We start from the raw sequence: 20,132 nt of genomic DNA, 5'->3' as shown, positions 1-20,132 counted from the left end.
TGGCAACAGACCCAAATTATTTCAATGTCGTCTATCCACTTGGCTGGCCAGGCACATAATACCATTAGCTAATTGTATGGGGAGATTATGTTTAGCTGTGAAAGACCGTGATGGATGAAAAGGGTTTTAAACAAACACTTTTGTCGTAGAGTATTTCCCTTTGCGGGAGCCAGCTCTCGGCAGTTATTTTGGTGGTTTTACTGTGTGCTGTGGAAACAACCCCAGGACAGTACAAGGCGATTACTGTTTGAAATGTATTAGCCTGATCAGATTAGCGCCGAGGCATTTTACAACCAGGCTTGGTTACTACAGGTACTGACGCAGAGAGTGTGGACGGCCAGCACTGGCCTGCATCAGAAATCAAGTATTACACATGTATATAAACACATAGTCTAAAAATATTAGATAAATATGTTAGCATTATGATAATGTGAAAAACACTGATACTCTGGAATTATTTTATGTAATCAATTATGAACTGTCATTTTGTTAGATGTAAAAATGATGGAAAGAAAAAAATATTACAAGTGTTACAACGGCTCTTTAAAAAAATAAATAATGACACAATACACAGTGGAAAAGTTCCATTTCAGGAAAGGATGCATTTTAGCAATACATAGATATACATACACATTTTAGCAATACAGTACACAGATGTCAGCACTATGGTAACAGCTTTGCACAGCCCTCTGCAGTTTCTGCCATATTGATTACACCTATCCAGCTGTTTCATATCTATGAGGGGGGTTCATTAAGGGCTAGGGGGAAGGGGTTAGTGGGTGGTTCTGGATCGGGCCTGTGAGTGCAAGTGTCCTTGTACCTGTATGGTTCCAGGTTGGCCCCAATGGCAGACTGGTGTGTGACCAAGGTGGAGCTGACGGTGTCCTGTGAGAACCTGCGAGACAGGGACGTGGGCTCCAAATCTGACCCCCTGTGTGTTCTCTTTGAGAACCCTGGAGGCCAGTGGTTGGAGGTCAGCTGCCCTTGTTCAGATCCTGATTTATTTTTTCCCCTAGAGTTGGTAGTGTCCCTCAGTGACTTCCTGACCTGCTCACTGAGTAGCTCCTGCAGTAACTATACAAGGCCACTAGGTGGAGAACAGACAAGTTGCAGCTAATGAAGTGTACCTGTTCGTTTCTTTTATTAAATAATTCTTTCATTATGATAGTTTGTTTTCTCTCTGTAGTGCCGACCGTTGTAAAGCCTTGCACAAAATACACCATACAGTGTATTTAATGAATGGGGTTTGGGGGGGTCTTCGTTATCATCTGTAGGCTTTCGTGACATAAATATTATGATGGAAAAAGGATTAATTTGAGGTCACCCGCTATAGCAGAGGGGTAAAGGGTGGCCCTTTAATTGCAGATGGACCGCACCGAGAGGGTGCAGAACTGCCTGAGCCCACAGTTTTCCAAGAGGTTCGTTATCGACTATTACTTTGAGATGGTGCAGAAGCTGAAATTCGGAATCTATGACGTTGACAACAAGACAAAGGACCTCGGTGATGACGACTTCCTGGGCGAGATGGAGTGCACGCTGGGTCAGGTGAGGTCACTTCCTGTCCCGTGGGCGGGGGGGTGGGACACTGTGTTGTGGATATGTTAACCAAATGTTGTGTTTCTGGTGCATCTTTTGTGATTTAGTGGTGACCTTATAGCGGGTTTTCCAGTAATCAGGACTGGGGCTAGTTTCAGTTTTGCCCATTAAAGCACTGTAGATGGAAAAGAAGCCAGACAGAGTGAAAGAAACACTTTTTGCAGTGAACCTGCACTGGTTGCTAAGAAGGATACAGAGATCAAAAGTTAATTGAACTACATCGGTGTTGCACTGTATGCGATAATTCATACAAAAAACTTTACACAGAAGATTGTAACAATAATTAGGGAATTTTCTGTGTATTCCAGCTTGTGTCCAGCAGGAGGCAGACTCGTCCTCTTCTTCTGAAGAACAACAGACCAGCAGGAGAAGGCACCATCACAGTGAGCGTCACTCAAAGGGTTTCCATGGCAATGTCACACATTTTAAAAACTGTACTTCAGTCTTCAGCTGAATTCAATAAATAGTAGCGGTTAAATCTTTTCATTGTGATGAATCGCGTCAAAATGACAATGCGTCAGTGTTCCACGGGAAAATGCTTTATAAAAGATTGTCATATATAGAAGTCTTTTTGTCAGTAGAATAATGTTCTGTATTTGGCGACTGCTCACATTGTAAAGCACTGAAATTCTGTTTCATAAATAAGCAATAACAGCATCATCAACCATTTACGTATCAACTTATGAATGTCTAATAACTTTATAAACCTGTGTAGCATTCACTCAGTAACATTGAAAGGGCATGTTAAGTTTTAGCGCAAGGGATCATGGATAAATTTATTTCCACTGAATCCATAATGCTTCTCTTCTGTGAAGCGATGGCCCTCTTAATTTAATAGGCCTGGAATTAGGAGGTGTCCTCTCCCGTATGCTGAAATAAGCCCCCTGCAGATGGGGTTGGAAGGCACATTCCAACCCTCTCGATCTGGACACACGCTCCGGTCCTGCAGTGCCTGCTCTTAATCTGCGGACGATGTTTTACTTTCCCTTCTCTACCAGGTCAGCGCAGAGGAAATCAAAGACAACAGGGTGGTGAGCATTGAGGTGGAGGCCAGGAAACTCGACAACAAAGTAAGACACAGTGACAGAAATTAGACCATCCCGCTCGTAGAGCCGCTCGCATACAAACAATGGCAGCTTTTCCACATAGAGGTGTTCCCATGCCTCCAGTCGTCCATTCTTTCCCAGTGTGGAACAGCCCGGCCTGGTCATTTCCTTTTATGAAATTCTGCATTCACTTTTTTTTTTTTTTTTACATTATTTACATATCAGCCATTTCCAGTTTTTCTTCATATCGCCCATTAATATAGCTGGCTATAAACCAAAGCTCTTGCTTGAGGTTACAACAGCAGGGTTAGGCCTACAATTCCAACCTACATCCTGCTGATTATCCCACATTGCTATTCTGCAGATTTGCAATAACTGGAAATGTATTTTTTTGCATGGAATGAGTGTAACATGTGATTAAACTGATCTCCCCTTAGTTCACCAGGCTGTTTGAATTGAGCCAAAAGAGGCTAATGCCCAAAGAGCAGTATATATGCAAATGTAAAAATGCTTCCATTATTACATTATTGTCATTTAGCAGATGGTCTTACCCAGAGCGATTTTCTGAGGTTACATGTTTACATCCATGTAATATGTTAATACATTATCCATTTAAACAGCTGTATATTTACTGAGGCAAATTTGGGTTACGTACCTTTCCCAAGGGTACAGCAGCAGTGCCCCAGCAGGGAATCAAACCTGCAAGCTTTCAGTTACAAGCACTGCTCCTTACCACTATGCCACAATGTTAAAAGTGATTGCTCATTAGTTGTATCTAACATCTAAAGAAGCAAACAGATATAGAGTTTAGAGATTTTTTTTTGTTTTCTTGACCAAACATGAAAGAAATGAATCAAAGTGGATTGTTTCAGGATTTCTTTGGAAAGTCCGACCCATTCCTGGAGTTCCACAGAAAGACTGAGTCTGGATGGCAGCTGGCCCACAGAACAGAGGTGTGTTCCTAAAATCATAAACAAAACACTGCCGCTCTATCAACGTGAGAGAGTCCAGGATTCCTTAGAGCTTGATTAGGTCAAAAGAAGCATAATTTGTGTGTGACGTGACATCACCTTCATTTCTCTATTTTGGTTTTTGTGGAGATTTTTTAGGTACCAAGTTGAATCTTGGCAACCAAACATGGGAAATTCTAATCAGCGTGTTTTTTTTTTTGTTTGTTTTTTTGATTTGTATTAAGCTTAAAATGTACTGTAGTGAAAAGTTGTGTCCCCTTCTTTCTGTGCAGATGATCCAAAACAACCTGGATCCCGTCTGGAGCCCCTTTTGTGTTCCTCTGCAGACCCTGTGCGGGGGTAACATGGAACAGCCCATCAAGGTGGGTCAAACCCAGTGCATTCCCAGGGGGTGGAGCCAAGGGCCACACCGCCCCTCTCACCAGGGGTGGGTGATATTGATAAAACTCTAGTTGATTCCGTCTCATTTAAATGAAACACATATGTATAGTGACACATTTCAACATCTGTTTCAAGGCTTACTTTCTTTAGTGATTCGATTAAAAGTTAAACAGCATCCAGAATTGTAATATGGCCTCAAATCCAAACCATTACAATGTTTTGTTCTCAGCATGTGCAGTTAATTCGTTTTTATGTATTTTATTGGATGAGGCTTGTGTCAAATCTGCACAAAGTTGGAATACATATAATGTGATGTGAATCTGGGATATATTCACCCATAGATTTGTGTGTTCCTGGAGGGAGAAGCAGAACTAAAGTGTGACTGTTGTTGACAGCACCGTGTTCATTTTACTTTGGAGACCGATTTTGATTTCTTCGGTCCTCAGCTGAGAGCCCCTGTCACAGTGTAGTAATGACAAGGATTTTCATTCTGAGGGGGAGATTTCGTTCTGCTCTGCCCTTTAAAAGCACACTTTCTGTTGCTTAAATACTTTTTGTGATCCCCCGCAGGCAAGAATTTAATAAGAGGGTCACCACTGTGCTCTCAGAAAAACATCAAAATAGCAACCATTTGGCTGTTTGGTGTACTGTGCCAGTATTCCTATGACAAGCATAAAAAAGAGTTTCTCAAAGAAATAAGAAAAACATTCAATTGACATTCTTTCTTTTGTTAACAATACACTTTCTCAAGATTAAATGCTGTTTTTCAGTTCAGTTTCAGTTTTTCATAGCTTTGAGACTGTGGCACCAAGTGGCACCTGATTGATTTACCTCCAGTTCTAGACAATTTGAATTGAAATTAATGGGTTCTGATTGCAAGTGTTTTGTTTCATACTGTTTAGTTGTACAGTGGCTGTTCACCTTTTACCTTTCACCTTTGCCCTTTTACCTTCACCCTTTTTTCCTTCTGTGATGTTGCTGTGCTGCAGGTAGAGTGCTACGACTTTGACAATGGCGGATCCCATGAACTCATAGGGTCATTCGAGACGGATCTGATCCGCCTCCAGCAGGCTTCATGGGCTTCACCAGTGAGTGCCAGTCACCCACAGTGAGGGAGTCAGTTATCGAACATTAGCACTGTCATAAAGTGGCCAAGCTCAGAGTGGCAGAATTCAAATTGCCTCCTATGTCTCTTCTTGAGTGATGGAAAGTATGAAAGCTTTTTCTTTTGTTGTGTTGCGAAGGTTTTTGTTGCAAAAGTGATGAATTTAAGATGCCATTTTATGACTCACCCGCTCCTTGTTAATGACTATTACAGTCCTTCTGTATGCTACTGTAAAACTGGGTTTATTTTTGTCAGCCTGTATTTTACTCACAAGCCTTCTCTGAAACGTTAGCTTAAAAGATTAATAGCAAGATCAAAAAAAATAAAAAAAGCAACCAATAGCCAATCATGACCTGGATTTTCAAAACTTCTTTCTTTGTCAACATTGCCGAGTATTTGTCCATTGGTCTGTTGGTTTCCTTTTTAACCAGCCTCATGTGATTTCAGTAACTCACACAGGGATCGATTTAACAGTCTTAACTGTCGTCTCCATCCCCAGGCAGAGTTTGAGTGTGTGAACGAGGAAAAGAAAGAGAAGAAAAAGAACTACGAGAACTCGGGCATTGTGAGTTTCAGGCTCTGCCAGGTATGCTTCCTTCAGCTGCTGTCAGATCTGCCCCAGTAAAACAGAGCAGTCGCTGGAGGCCAGTACAGTCATTTCTCCCTCTCTGTGGTGTTAAATATTACTAAGGCTATTGTAGACTTTGACAAGAACAATACAAAATTGTCAGAAAGGGACACTCAACAAATTGTGCTGGGGTTTAGCTAAGCATGTTCTCTGTTGCTGTGGAAAAGTAGGGGTGTCCCTGTCCCATGTAATCATCCAGGATCAGTTGACTCAGCTCTAATACTAACCACCACCATATTGTGTGTGAGATGAGACAGATCCAGGAGCTGTGACTGGGCAACACACACATACACACACACACACACACACACACACACACACACACACACACACATCTGAGCATTTTTTTTTTTTAAACAGACAAAAATGGCCCAGCATGCAGTAAGTCCTTGAGTCCCTGAGTTTGGTTTAGTTAATGGCCTTTTTTCCAGAGTACTTAATTCATTTCAACCTGCTCTCAGAGAATGACCTCAGGTGTCTTTGAACAACACACATTGTGGGTGTTTAGTCTTGACATTGAGTAGCGTAGCAGCCTGACGTGTGGAGTGCGCACTTAACCTGTGACTCAGAGCAGTGTATGGCCTTACAAACCATGCAAATATACTACAGACCACACTATATACTATGCATGTATAACATACATAGATACATGTGTAACTATTTACTCGATGGGGTACCCCATAGTACATCTTCTTGTGTTTACTTGTGAATAAGCTTTATTGTAGCGGGGTAAAACTGTGATACATAACATACTGTTTGCTTATAGTTTACTATAATTGCAGGTTGTGAAGGAGTACAGCTTCCTTGACTACGTCATGGGTGGATGCCAAATCAACTTCACTGTGAGCAACAATTTTACTGCTTTTTCACACCAGCTGTATGTATATACATGCATATATGTGTATATATAAATAGGTGTTTGTTAGGTTTAGCCTGGATTCCATTAGGGGAGTTTAGCTAGTCTGTTGGACTGATGTTCTACCCCCTTGTATGAGATATATATGTACATATATAGGTGATATGTAACTTTCTGTCTATATATAGTTATAAATCACCTATATATATAACTTACATGCATCATCCACGGTTCTGATCACATTAGCTTAGAGTACACAACACTAGCAGCGGTAGCCATTGCTGGACTGTGAATGGCTGATTTTCCATGGCTTTTCTTTCCAGTGGCTCAAACCTTTCAGTGAGGACGGGGAAATAGAAGCCTGCCTAATACCAGATTACCAAACTGGGGTAGAATTGTTATGGAAACAATGCAGAACGCCGTGCACAAACAGCCTCGATACGCCTGCGAGGAGAGGGCTGTGGCCCTGCTTTTGTGTGCCTGTTTGTGCGGGGCTGGATGCTGGATTTTGCTAAATCCCATTGCCGTATGTGAGCGCGTATTGGCCACATCTCCAGCCAATCGAAGGTCCCCCTGCTACAGCATGTTAATGGTGTCACGCCTTCTCTCCCGGGTCGCCTAGGTGGGTGTGGACTTCACAGGGTCCAATGGTGACCCCAGCAGCCCAGAGTCCTTGCACTACATCAGCCCTGATGGCTTCAATGAGTACCTGGTGGCAATCTGGTCTGTGGGGATGGTCATCCAAGACTACGATAGGTACTGCCCACTTTAACGTGTCTCCGGAGTCTTGACAATGTGTTGATTTGTTGATCTGGTTCCTCCGTCATGCAACTTCTACCACAGATGCATCTCACAGAGAGATTGATGTAAGTTCCCTCACTTGTGACCATGACCGACTCTCCAAACTGAGGGGGTCTTGGGCATTCTCTGGGTATTTATTGCAAACTCCTGGTCTGAATTTTACTTTACCACAGCACATATCAGTTTAAAATACGTCACTTCTCAATACCTGTTGTGTCCTGCATGGTTAACTCATTCACATGTCATTCATAGGCCCTAAGTTTATGTCAGTGCAACAAAAAGCCATGTTGCTCTAATGAATCACTGTTTTCTACCATCTGAACCCAGAATTACTGTTGCTCTTATAAGTCATTGCTAGCTGCAGTGTGTATGTTTGAGCTGTGTATGAGTTGTAGCTGTGTTGCTAGGCATTATCTGTATGATAATGCAGTTATGCTCATTTTTAGCACTGTTTTTCATCTTGGTCCCTCATGTGCTCCTGTGATATTCACCGGATGTATCTTGCCCTGAAGTCCCTCCGGATAAGAGCATCTGTCTGATAACAAACGGCAGTACATGGATATGAGCACAGTTCATAAAGCCCATCACATGGTGTAACGGTCTGAAGCTGCACAAAGGCTGCGGGATCGAGTCCCGGCTGGCACACAGCTGTTCCCCCTGGGGCAAAGCACCGAGCCCCAGCTCAGTGACTGGTTGTAAAAGATACAAAAACTGCAATGATTTTCATAAGTTGCCATGGATACACAAAGGAGAGCAGAACATACTGTAACCTTGCGGTGTGTCTGACACATGATGTTATGAAAGTGTAGAGTTACGAGTAAACAGGGGCGCCTGCATCGCACTGCGCGGGCGGTCGTGTGATCGTGGAAGTTCAGTTCGAGCAGGATTGCGCGAGGGTACATTTCTGTTTTTTTGTTTTTCTTTTTGCAGCGACAGAATGTTTCCGGCGTTTGGATTTGGTGCTCAGATTCCCCCATCGTGGGAGGTGAGCTAACGGCCACACGCACAGCAAGATCTTTTTGAAGGGGATCCGGTGGGGGAACGTGCACGGGGGAGGCGCCCTTCACCACCCCTCACAGTGTTCCTTCTTTCTGCAGGTCTCGCACGAGTTCCCTCTCAACTTCAATCCCAGCTACCCCTTCTGCGCAGGTACGCCCTCAGCCCCCATGGTGTGTGTGCATACAGGGTCGCTGAACCGGGTTCGAGTTCTCAAGGAATCCGCTTACAGTAAACCTTGACCTTAGCATCTATCTAAGAGCTATCTAAGAGCTAGTAAAGAGCTAGTAAAAAAGGAAAAGCTCTGCTCGTGAATGTATGTTTTGTGGCAGTTTTTTTTAATTCACTTTCTTGAAGAATAGGTCTGCCCGCTCTGGTTAAGGTTACACATTTGATCTTAACGCACAGTGCTATGGAGACATACACTGTGTTGCGGAGGCAGTAATCAACTCCATTGATTTAAGAAGCACAAGTTTTTAATCAATGAAGTGCTTATTACTGCTTGCCTAAATAATAGTGGGTGCTGAGATTGTTCTCAGGAATGCATTGATTTTTTGTTTTTTCATGGAAGTAGCGTCTGGCTCATAGGTTTGACTTCCCAGATGCTTGAGCAGGCATTGATGGAGTGGGAGGAGTCTGGGATGGGGTTCAGCCCTTTAGTGGTTGGGTGTGGTGCGCTCCTCCGCAGGTGTAGAGGGGGTGCTGGAGGCCTACAGGATGTGTCTGCCTCAGGTACAGCTGTACGGGCCCACGAACTTTGCCCCCATCATCAACCATGTGGCGAGCTTTGGCTTCCAGGCGGCCCAGCAGAACACGGCCTCGGTGAGTCCCGCCCAGCACCGCGAATAATGCTAAGTCATTGCCCCGTGGTCACGTGGGTAGGCCCGGAAAGCAGGACTGGCTCACGCTCCCAGCATGTTATAGCAGGGTCCTGCATTTCCACCTGTAAAATAGGGTCACCAGGAGACTGCATCATTTCTAAGGGCATTTATTTGTAAATTAAATGGATCTGTAATCTGGAACTCCAAATCTGGGAGCATATCTTCTCCTCCTACTGTACCCTTTGCATAGATATTGTAAGATAGCACTAAAAGTTCACAAACTGGTATTCACCAATGAAGCTATAATTTTATATACACTTATATATATTATTAAATCATTCAAAGCCATAAACATCTAATAACAGGTCCTGTACTTTGACCTTTCCCTCATACTGTGCCCTGTGCACTGCAGATGAGATGCATTCAGGGCCATGCCAGACCGAACAATGTCTTCTTTTCTTCCTGTCTCAGCAATACTTCGTCCTCCTCATCCTCACTGACGGCATGATCACGGACCTGGACGAGACCCGCGCCGCCATCGTCAACGCCTCCCGGCTGCCAATGTCCATCATCATCGTCGGCGTGGGCGGGGCCGACTTCAGCGGCATGGAGTTCCTGGACGGGGATGACGGGCCCCTGCAGGCGCCCACGGGCGAGGCCGTCGCCAGAGACATCGTGCAGTTCGTGCCGTTCCGCGACTTCCAGGACGTGAGTCCTCTCCCCCTTCCCTTTCCCCGCTGCCAGCCTCTCTTCCCTGCAGGGCTGAGCGCTCTCTACAGCATGAGGGTGTCTGTTATTAAATCACCTCTCTGATTTACTCAGCTTTTGCATTTTACTTCAAGTGATGTATTGCAGTTGAAAGTGTAACCTCATAATGAAGATATATTTCACTGCTGTGAGTTCAGGGGATGCAAATGTATCTGGCCGAATAAGTAATTAGACAGATGAAGCCAGGGGAGCAAGTTGGAGCAAGAAATGTTCTAGACGGAGCCCAGCAGGAGCTGAGTCTGATGCTGATCGTGGTTTTTCTTCTGGTCGCAGTGAGCTGGCTGGGCACTACCCATTCATGAGTTCAGCATAAATGGATAACACAGCAATTTGAGTTGGTCGGAGAAACACTCAAAGATTTAAGTATGAAACCTTGGGTATTAGAACCAGGACATGGAATCCATGTCTGCTTTCCACTGACAGAAGCATGCTGAGCCAAGCCACCATAGCGCCTTGCTGGGTGAAGTATTCGCAGCTGGCCTATTTCTTCTACCCAGGCCAGCTCCATTTGTGGAGCTGGGATAACATGGTTTGCTCTTGTCCAGGTTGACAAAAAATGATAATGGGGAAGCAACTGGAGCCCACATTTTGGGGGTCAGCTTGAGGGGGTCACCTGTTGCTTCCCTCTCTCTGCAGGTCCCCATGGAGGCTCTGGCACAGGCCGTGCTGGCTGAGGTCCCTGCCCAGGTGGTGTCCTATTTCCGCATGGTGGGGCTGAGCCCGCCCAACGACCCCAGCCCTGTCCTGTCGACATAACAGCCTCTTCACCCCTGACCACGCCCAATGACCACACACCCACCAACACTACAAACAAGCCTCTTCACCCCTGACCACGCCCTACGACCTCAGACCCACCCTCCCTTTAGGCCAACCCCTACATCCCTGATCACAGACAGCTGTGGAGGTGTCCTTAACTATTGAACAGGGAAAAGGATTTTCTAAAAAATGCTTTAAACTGGGAGTAATCTGTCTCCTCTCTTGATACACCAACCAAAGGATTGTTTTGTCATGTTTTCCCCAGTAGTTCAAGTCATGGTTAGTCATGGTTATTTCCAGTGTACTTTATTTGTATGTATCCTTGCGTATGTATTTGCTCACGGTGACTCTTTCCGGTTTGCAAGCCTCCGCTGTTTATTTCCCTATTGCTCTGAGCACAGAACAGGTGTCTCTTTATGTCCTTGTGGTCTGCTGTGTATAAGCCTGATGGGCCAGAATCATCACCTTTTCAATAACGGTGCGTTCTCTCGCCTCCTCCTCCGACATGCGTCTGGAACACGAGGACCAGAGTGGCCCGCAGTAATTGGGTTTTTTTTTTTGGCCTCCCTCTCTCTGCAGTGCTCTGGCAGCACTTGGACGCAGAGGAAGCGTTTACTTAATTAAAGCTCTCCAGCTCACTGCGAGGCTGAGGGGATTATAGGAGAGGTGTATCAGGCCCTGAACGACCTCATTCCTTCTCATGCACCTCCCAAGATGGCCATCAGGTGGCAGCATAGAGAATAGACAACAGCTAGAAAGAGAACAGACAGGCAACAAAAATTATGCGTTCCCATGTTCGTTTTAATGTGAACATTGCCACCTGTTCTGATAGTCCTGTGTCCTTAACAAAAGAGCATGGCATTAAGGGACACGTACAATAATCGATGGGTTTGGAACAATGCGTTATACCACATCAGTTGTACCGGCAGGTATACAACTGTTGACAACTTAAACGGAACACAGTGCCACGTAGAAAACAGGAAGGAAACACAATCATGGGAACATGGCTGCATGATGGAGAAAGCAGTTTGGCGCTCGTTGTACACAGAGGCGCAGCAGGACGGCTTTCAGCCCACCCGCTTTGCAATTCCGCCCCCAACTTAGAGGAAAAATTGAATAAAAAAAGAAAAGTTGTTCTTTTCATCACCTACGCAGTGGCGTGCCTTTATTTCCGCGCTGGGAGTAATGACAGATGTGTGACGACTAACGGAACGCTTTGTCTCCATTCAGAGAGCTCGCCGAGAGTTTCTCGGCGCGGCGGTGTCTTTTGAGTGACTAAGACTAATAGCCTCTTCCCAGTGTCCCGTGGGACACGTTCAAAGGACGGGTGTCATTCTAAACCTCGTTTTCAATGGTTACTGAAAGAGGAATTTAGAGAAGAAAAAAAAAAAAACAAAACAAAAAGCAGAGAAAAAGAGTGAGGAGTGGGTGTTAATAACCCCTCCTCCGTAATGAAATGACGCTCCGCGACTTTGTCAATCAATGACAGAGGTTCAACAATGAGCCCATTCACACAGAGCTCTGTAAGGCACAAAGATTTCAACGCAAAAAATAGCCACGCCGCCACTGTAAGGCTGGATACTGCGTTGGGCATTGGCATATGAGTCAGAGCTCTGATTGGTTTCCGTATAGAGTCACTCCATAGGAGATGGGACGATTTGAAAAGGTCTCGCTAAATGATGAGACACTTGCTAAGTTAATCACACCAGGAAACAATGCTAACCACCCCAGGAGTATCTGCTAAAGAAAAGTGGCAGGATACTCTCTGACATTATAGTTTAGACAAACTTCATCTGCCCATAATAATTCCTTTAATTCTTTAAAGCCTTTATTTCTGTTACTTCCAGAAGCAAAAAAGCACATCTCCCACTTTTATACATTACAGTCATTTAACAGACGGTCTTATCCAGAGTAACTTATAATTCTGTCCATTTATATAGTTGAATATACTGAAGCAACTGCAGGTTCAGTACCTTGCCTTGAACCAGCAGCCTTTTTGTTACAAGCCCTTCTCCTTACCACTACACCACACTTCTGCCTATATGCACTTGAGTGTAAACATATATTTTTTTAAAATAAATCATAGCTCGTTATGCTCATTATGTATTATGCTCACATTAAGAGCACAATACAGTTCACATCTTTTGTTAGAATAACGTACTCGTACAGTTAGGATGTGTCATACTGGTTTGTATTGGCATGTCTCTAATGCTCTTATGTTCTTCTGCAATATTGATCATGTTTTTTCATTAGAGTGCCTGCATTCCACTCTGATCCAGCTACACTTGGTGTTTTTTCACACAGTGACCAGCAGGGGGCAGTTTTAATATTTATGGTAACTCTAAAGTGCAGTGTCATTTATTTCTGAGAGATTGAGTTAGATTATCCGTTTCTTTCTCTGAATTTTTAATATTTTGATTTGGGTATTGTTTGACTGACCTTTCCCCTCAAGTTTCTGTAGGTTGCGCTGTGTTCTTTGCAGTTATTTTTCTTTTATAATCATAATTATTAATAAGTTTAATCTTCTTGCTGTTCTTGCAGTAGATTGATGCATGTGGATGTAAAGCTGAAATTTATCTGACTGTTTTCAACCCACAACGTGCTGCAGAGGTTAAACAGTGGGTCACATGTCAATGGGCAGGTCATGTCTAATGCATTCAAGCCTTCATCAGAGTGGGACACAGTTCTGTAATCTGCGTCAGTACACCTTTCTCAGGCGGGGGAGAGCAGTGACCCAAATCGCTAGTGGAAAGGATCATTTTTAAATCTGGTGTGTCCGTATCTGAGGGGTTGCAGGCCAGCGGGTCACCTGGTGGTCTTTAAGACCAAAAATCCCCAGCGTAAGAGCAGTGCTTACAGCCCACTCAGGAAGATAATTAACACAATCAAGAAGCTAAATGCTTGAGTGGAAAAGAAAACTACTTTATTTTTGACCAGACCAGTCATAGAAGGTCAAGCTTAAGTATGGCACAGTAAGGTATGTTTCTCTCTGTGTGGTCCTGCTCTGTGGAGGAAGCTCATTAAACACTCATATCAGGGTAGGGAACAGCCCACAGGACCCCACTGCTGTCTTCTGTGACCCTGTATGTGTTCCTCACCGTGGTGATGTCTGTGTGATCAACACTGACCAAGGTCTGTCTGAGAGGAGCTTGGAGATTAGGGTTTTTTTTTTCTTTTTGGGTTCTGGTTGCATGCGTGTTAAAGCATGTAGAACTGAGTATTGTTATTGTGTGTGTTTTTTCCACGTGTGTGTGATTGCGTGTGCTCACTTCACTTGTTCACTTGTGTGTGTGTGTGTGTGTGTTCCATATGTGTGTGGTTGCATATGCGCACTTCACTTGTTCATTTGTCTGTATGCGTGTGTGTGTGTGTGTGTGTGTGTGTGCGTGCGTGCGTGTGTGTGTGTGTATGTGTGTGTGTGTATGTGTACGTGTTTAATAGTGCGTGTGTGTGTGTGTGTGTGTGTGTGTGTGTGTGTGTGTGTATACGTGTACGTGTTTAATAGTGCGTGTGTGTGTGTGTGTACGTGTACGTGTACGTGTTTAATAGTGCGTGTGTGTGTGTGTGTGTGTGTATACGTGTACGTGTTTAATAGTGCGTGTGTGTGACAGGGAGAGGGCAGAGGAACCAGGGAAGGTTCAGAGGTCACACTCTGCCCTCCTGCTCCCTGCCCTCGTCCCCCTGAGCCCCCGTCCCTGTGCCAGTGGGGCAGGAAGCGACCCACTTCCTCTAACCATCCTCCACTACCCCCACACTGACCCCAGATCAGTGAGCGTGAGCCAGCAGAAGACATCCGTTTGTTTTATGAAGGAAACAAGGGAGTGCAGTTCGCTTCATCTGCAGTTTTTCGCCCCTCTATGGTTTTATTTCATTTCGTTGTGTTGTTTGAATCAGCTGCTTTGTGTCCCAGACACTTTCCACTGGAACTCATTCCTGCCTTCCAGCAACACTGTTATCTGAACTAAATCAGAGACACTTTAACTGCTGATGGGAATTCCATACTCTGAGTTCTGGTTACTGCATCTAGCTCACCTAGATTGGTCATACACAATATAACTGAAAATGAGAGAGCGCTAAGTGGAAGCCCTGGAAAGCTTAAAAATGGCACCTCAGGCATGGTGTATCAGGTGTCAACTTCATTATAATTTAACATGTCTAGACCTGCAGCTAGGCATTAATGTGAAACCTGGAAAAAACATCAGAAAGTATTCGAAGGTGAAGCCCGTGGAAATTTAGCAGCCCGAGCACACAACCAGACAGCTCTCCTTCCAAGAATGATTCATAAATTCTTCGTAATGTCCGACCAGCTGCTTTCCCTGAGATTAGTTTTCTCACACAGCCACACCTAGGAGCCCTTCAGAGAGTCAAACATGCATGCAAGTGTGCCAGTCTGTGCCAACGCGCAACATGACATTCCATATCAAGCTACAGTCTACCCAAGTCTACCCTGGTAGAATGAAAACTGCCAAGCAGTGAGGCGGAATTCAAACCAGGAGGGGAGAACTGGCTAGCGGGAAGAAAGCAAGAAAGCCGTGTGGAGGCAGCTGGAGCCATGTGTGAGACATCACTGACTGTAATAGCAGTGGAAAAAAAAGCAGTTAAATTCCATGCAAAATGCCCCTTTAGCGCGGAAGCTAGGTTAGATATGGACAGTGCCAGTAACATGACAAAAGAAATGTCTGGTTTAAAGAGGTCTGTCGGCATTGTGCCGGCGGTGTCAGAACTGAGACCTTGACTCCTCATCTGACACCCCACACAAAGCATTCAAAGCCTTGCCTGCAGGGATTACATGTTAATCAAAGATGTCTCCCCAAGTGCAGGATGCCCTGCGCCATATTGTCTGATGGGCAAATTCACATTCCGTGCCTTTGTTCCACTTTAAAAGGTCCGTCTTTGCCGACCAGAAACACAGCGCAGAATGGAACCAGACGCTTTTCAAAAAACCCTGACATATCTTCAAAAGAGGGAAAATCAATACATTGTTCTCAAGAGCTTTTTAAAAGCTTTTGAAAATATTTCTCCGTAAAAGCTTTTGAAGCTATTAGCAATGCTGATTTTCCAAAGAATCGAGGTTGTTTGCCGTGTGTTCTGATGCTCACTCTTTAAGTGGGCACACAAACTTCTGAAGCACAAATGCTGCAATTTAAATTGTTATAGACGCACTAATACAGTACCTCAGACTGCTGCAAATATCATAGAACAACCTTTCGTGCTCGAATCCATGTGTTACCCCAGTAAAATCTTATGCCACTAACTAATACCCCAAAGTAGTATTTAAATAACCTTACAAAGTATTTAAATAATCTTACATTACATTATTGTCATATAGCATGATGCTGTTATCCAAAGCGACTTACATAGGTTCCAACTTTTACATATTATCCATTTATACAGCTGGATATTTACTGAGGCAGTTGTGGGTTAAGTACTTTGCCCAAGGGTACAGCACCATTGCCCCAGTGGGGAGTCGAACCAGCAACCTTTTGGTTACGAGCCCTGCTCCTTACCACTATGCCGCCGCCCCTTTTCCTCATGTACTGTACAAATTGTGTCATTCATTTTGACCATGACAGAATGTGACTGTACCTTCAATGTACCAGACAATGTACAATCGATACGATGGACATTGGCATAGCATGCATTCTTTACAAACCGGTAGCAAAAGAAAGATGTGTCAACATACAGTGTGGGCCGGGGCTCAGACATCTGTGAAAACCCTGACTCCAGGTCAGCCCTCTAGGCTTGGGGTGTGAGTAAACGTGCATGGCAATTTGTATTTAAGAAAAGCCTGTAATGTCTTTTCCTCACAGACCAGGAGGAGGAATGTCAATAAGGACGTCCTCCACTCTGTCAGGAGCACTCTGCCAGGAGGTCAGGCCCACCTCCACCGCTGATGAGGGATCTACAGATACAGATGCAATGGTTTTCTCTCCTCATTCCAAAAACATCCCCATCTCTGATGACGCTTAGAGTTCATGTCTGGTTGCATTTGCGACTGTCTGTGATTGGTGTCTGTCTCATTTAGACAACAACACAGGGAGACATCCACAACAGCTGAGCTCATTAATCACATCCAAATAGCTTCTCCCAGCATTCCATTATCACAAACACTTAACCTCCACCTTCTCACCATGACAAAGCATATGTCAGGCGTTAAATATTAGCTGTGAAATCCAGTCAATCCCAATAAAACAAAATGCATAACGGGCATTTTCTCAGTGTCAGACATCTCACAGCTTGAAGACAGACTGAAGGCTGGACATGGAACAGTTTCGTTTGTGGCGTTGAGGAGGTCAGGGTTTAACAGTCGCTGAACGCCAGCCCTGTGAAGTGACAAGGTTAGCCTCCTGAAACATACACTTAAGAGCTGAGGGGTGAATGACACCAAGCTGCTACGTTGATGAAACCTTACACAGCTCCATGTTCTCGGTACACTCCATTACATGGCAGCTGTGTCACCTCCCTTTAACAAACAGAAAGTTTCATCAACTGCTGTCCACAGGCAACACAGTCTGATGTGACAGTTTGCTTGACCACATCTGAACAGGCCCAATGGCCCTCCTGGGCCATTCTCAATCCACAGACCCTCTCTGAAACTACACCTTGGCATACAACTAGGGTGGCAGTGTGGCGTAGCGGTAACGAGCAGGGCTTATAACAAAAGGTTGCTGGTTCGATTCCCTGCTTGGGCACTGGTGCTGTGTTATGTCACATTGGTTTAGGATGCTGTTGGTCAAGTTACTTAACCCAGAATTACCTCAGTAAATATTCAGATGTATAAATGGGTAACGTAAACAAGTTGTAACATCTGGAAAAGAGTGTCTGCTACATGTCATTAATATAATGTAAACGTGAATGTAGGCCAGTTGTTCAAACCATATCTATCCATATTTATACCCAGTTACCCATCAGGTGGGTTTTATGTTGGAGTTACTCAGAGGCTGCGGCTAATGTATGAAGTGGCCTTGGATAGCAGAAGCGGCTGACGACACTCCGCCCCTCGAGGAAGGCGCTATATATCCTGCGACAGGTTCCTTTAAGGACAGAAACAAGATAGTCATCTAGAGCTTTGCCTTGGCAGAGCCCAAAGAGCTCCTTCTTCCCTCTCCGAAGTGATGAATAGGCCTGTGAGACGTTTTCCCCTCTACTGGCACTGAGGGACTGCACAAACAGTTTGGGGGGGGGGGGCGGGTTTGCTTTATATCTAACTGTCGGCAAAATCTTATCAGTCTTTCCTGGAGATAGTGTTACTGTTTGGCTCATGTAATGTTTAGCGTTTAGAGACATGTGGCTTAAAAAAAAAAGAACTAAACAATACGAAACAAAAACAAACAAAAAAAAAAACACACATCCGAAGACACTTTTTTTAACGAAAGGGCAGAAGAAAAAAAAAAGAAGACACCGGGAGCCATCGGCGCTGGGATGCGCGCTCGCAGATGGAATCGATTACCTCTGGAAGGTTCCACTGCTATCTTCAAAGCAAAGTGGCACTTGGAATCGGAATTAAATTACCCCGCCCGCCCTGCAGAAAAAAAAAAAACTGCGCTTTGTGGCTTTACTTAACTTTCCCGGAGATAACTCTTATCACGGCCCCTTTATCAGTGTGATTCATTTCAGAGGCTAGCTCAGGTGGACTCGCTGGCCGCCGCCACCACCCCCACTCCCCCCATACCCCCCCCGCCTCTCCGCTGAGCCGTTTCTATAAAAAGGATTCGGGCCGAGATAAGATAGTGTTGAGGCTGGACTGAAGTTGTAGATAAAAGCGATTATTTTTTTTTTTCTGAGGACACAACACCCTGCCTGGAGAGGACTGCCTGATAGATACAGATCCGACCCTTTTGCAATTTTCGGAACGGCCTGGTGGCTGAGTCCAGGACCAGTCACATGCAGGTAAACCTTTTCAAACTACGCCCCCATGGCAATATACGCAAAGCACTATGGGAATGCGTAGTTCTACATATTTTGAACTAAATTACACATTTAAAAATCCACGTTTGCCAAGTAATATTGCAGAATACATTTTACAATATATGTTTTTTTTAAATACCCTCTAATGTATTCATAGATTAAAATATCTGATGTGCTTTATAATAAGCATGGTATATTTAGATCTAATTATGAAGTATGGATTCTGGACTGTACATTTTAACAGATTCTTTTCTTTGAAGGTTTATAGAGGATGGGGCTTTAGGTAACACAAAGGCAGAATCCAAAGGATAGTTTTTAATCACTTAAATTACTCTTTGTAAATTGTGTGGAAGTCTACAACTGAAATTTCTCTTTTATACAATCTACTATCCATCTCATATTTCCAAATTACAATAAACATGTAGTACAGTCCTAATTATAGTGTAAGCAATCATGCAGTTATGTTTATATAATCTGTGTAACTCATGTATTTATCACATCAAAATAGCTAAGAAAAATTCCTAAAAATAAATAATAAAATAGCTGTAGATATGAAAGAATTATTAAAAATATCTCATATTTCACACCTAAATTAAAAACATGTCATTTGGGACAGCTAGATGCAAGCAGAAGCCCATTCGGGGAGAGAATGAAATCCCCTCTGTAAATGAAATGTCCCTGACTTTTGGAATCAGCAGTGAAAATTTTGGCATCAATTATCCCACCTAAAAGACATGAAACAAACAAGAAATAAACCTCAAAGACGAACAGCAGGGGGTCGACACGGTAAGATCTCTTTAATGCCGTATTTACAGCAGAGGCCACGCGATCTGGCAATTTAATTGTGCTTATCGTCTTAATGAAGCGGAAGGCAAGAGGCATTTATCTCCACGGTGGCAAATTTCATTAGCATCTCAAATCAGTGGCGTGAACGTCAGTGGCATCTGACTGGCAGTGACAGGAAATGCGTGCGTCTGTGTGTGGGTCTGTGTGTGGGTCTGTGTGTGTCTGCATGTGTGGATGTGTGTGTGTCTGTGTGTGTGTCTGTGTGTCTGCGCATGTGGATGTGTGTGTATCTGTCTGTCTGTGTGTGTGTCTCCTTGTGTTTGTCTGTGTGTGTGTGTGTGTGTGTGTGTGTGTGTGTGTGTGTGAGGGGGGGGGGTCAGTCCTTTGGCATGGCGTGCACCCCTGGGGTGCATGGGCTGCATAGGCAACAGCACTCACACCATGCACTGTTCTTTGAAAAAACGAAACAAAAAAATAAAAAATAAAGAGAGAACTGATCTTATCAGGATCCAAGGGTGGCTCTGTGTGCCAGCAAAACTCGGGAAAAGGATTTGATTGACTGTGTCAAGGATATATTGGTCTCCCTTGTGAGGGCCATTTGCTTGCTTTGAGCTCGGTATGTCTGTGCTGATGAATGCTTCGACCCTGGTGGATTATGTCAATCCGTGTCATGTCATAGCATGCCAGCGAAATCTCACCGGCTGCCATTGATC

General features: G+C 44.2%; 1 protein-coding gene across 1 annotated transcript; it reads left to right on the top strand.

The window, feature by feature from the left end:
* The first annotated feature begins 826 nt into the window (after positions 1-826).
* Positions 827-10,984, top strand: LOC118770921 (copine-3-like). Its single transcript, XM_036518697.1, has 15 exons — positions 827-973; positions 1,366-1,545; positions 1,905-1,979; positions 2,595-2,666; positions 3,515-3,595; positions 3,886-3,975; positions 4,984-5,082; positions 5,599-5,685; positions 6,510-6,569; positions 7,206-7,339; positions 8,315-8,369; positions 8,482-8,533; positions 9,069-9,202; positions 9,673-9,909; positions 10,606-10,984. The coding sequence occupies exons 1-15, from the start codon at positions 845-847 to the stop codon at positions 10,723-10,725; spliced, it is 1,605 nt and encodes a 534-aa protein (XP_036374590.1). The 5' UTR covers positions 827-844; the 3' UTR covers positions 10,726-10,984.
* Positions 10,985-20,132: the final 9,148 nt, after the last annotated feature.

The sequence above is a fragment of the Megalops cyprinoides genome, chromosome 24 (assembly GCF_013368585.1).
Source record: "Megalops cyprinoides isolate fMegCyp1 chromosome 24, fMegCyp1.pri, whole genome shotgun sequence".
NCBI lineage: Eukaryota > Metazoa > Chordata > Actinopteri > Elopiformes > Megalopidae > Megalops > Megalops cyprinoides.
Note: the sequence above shows the minus strand (reverse complement) of the source record. Positions and strands in the feature narration are given on the sequence as shown.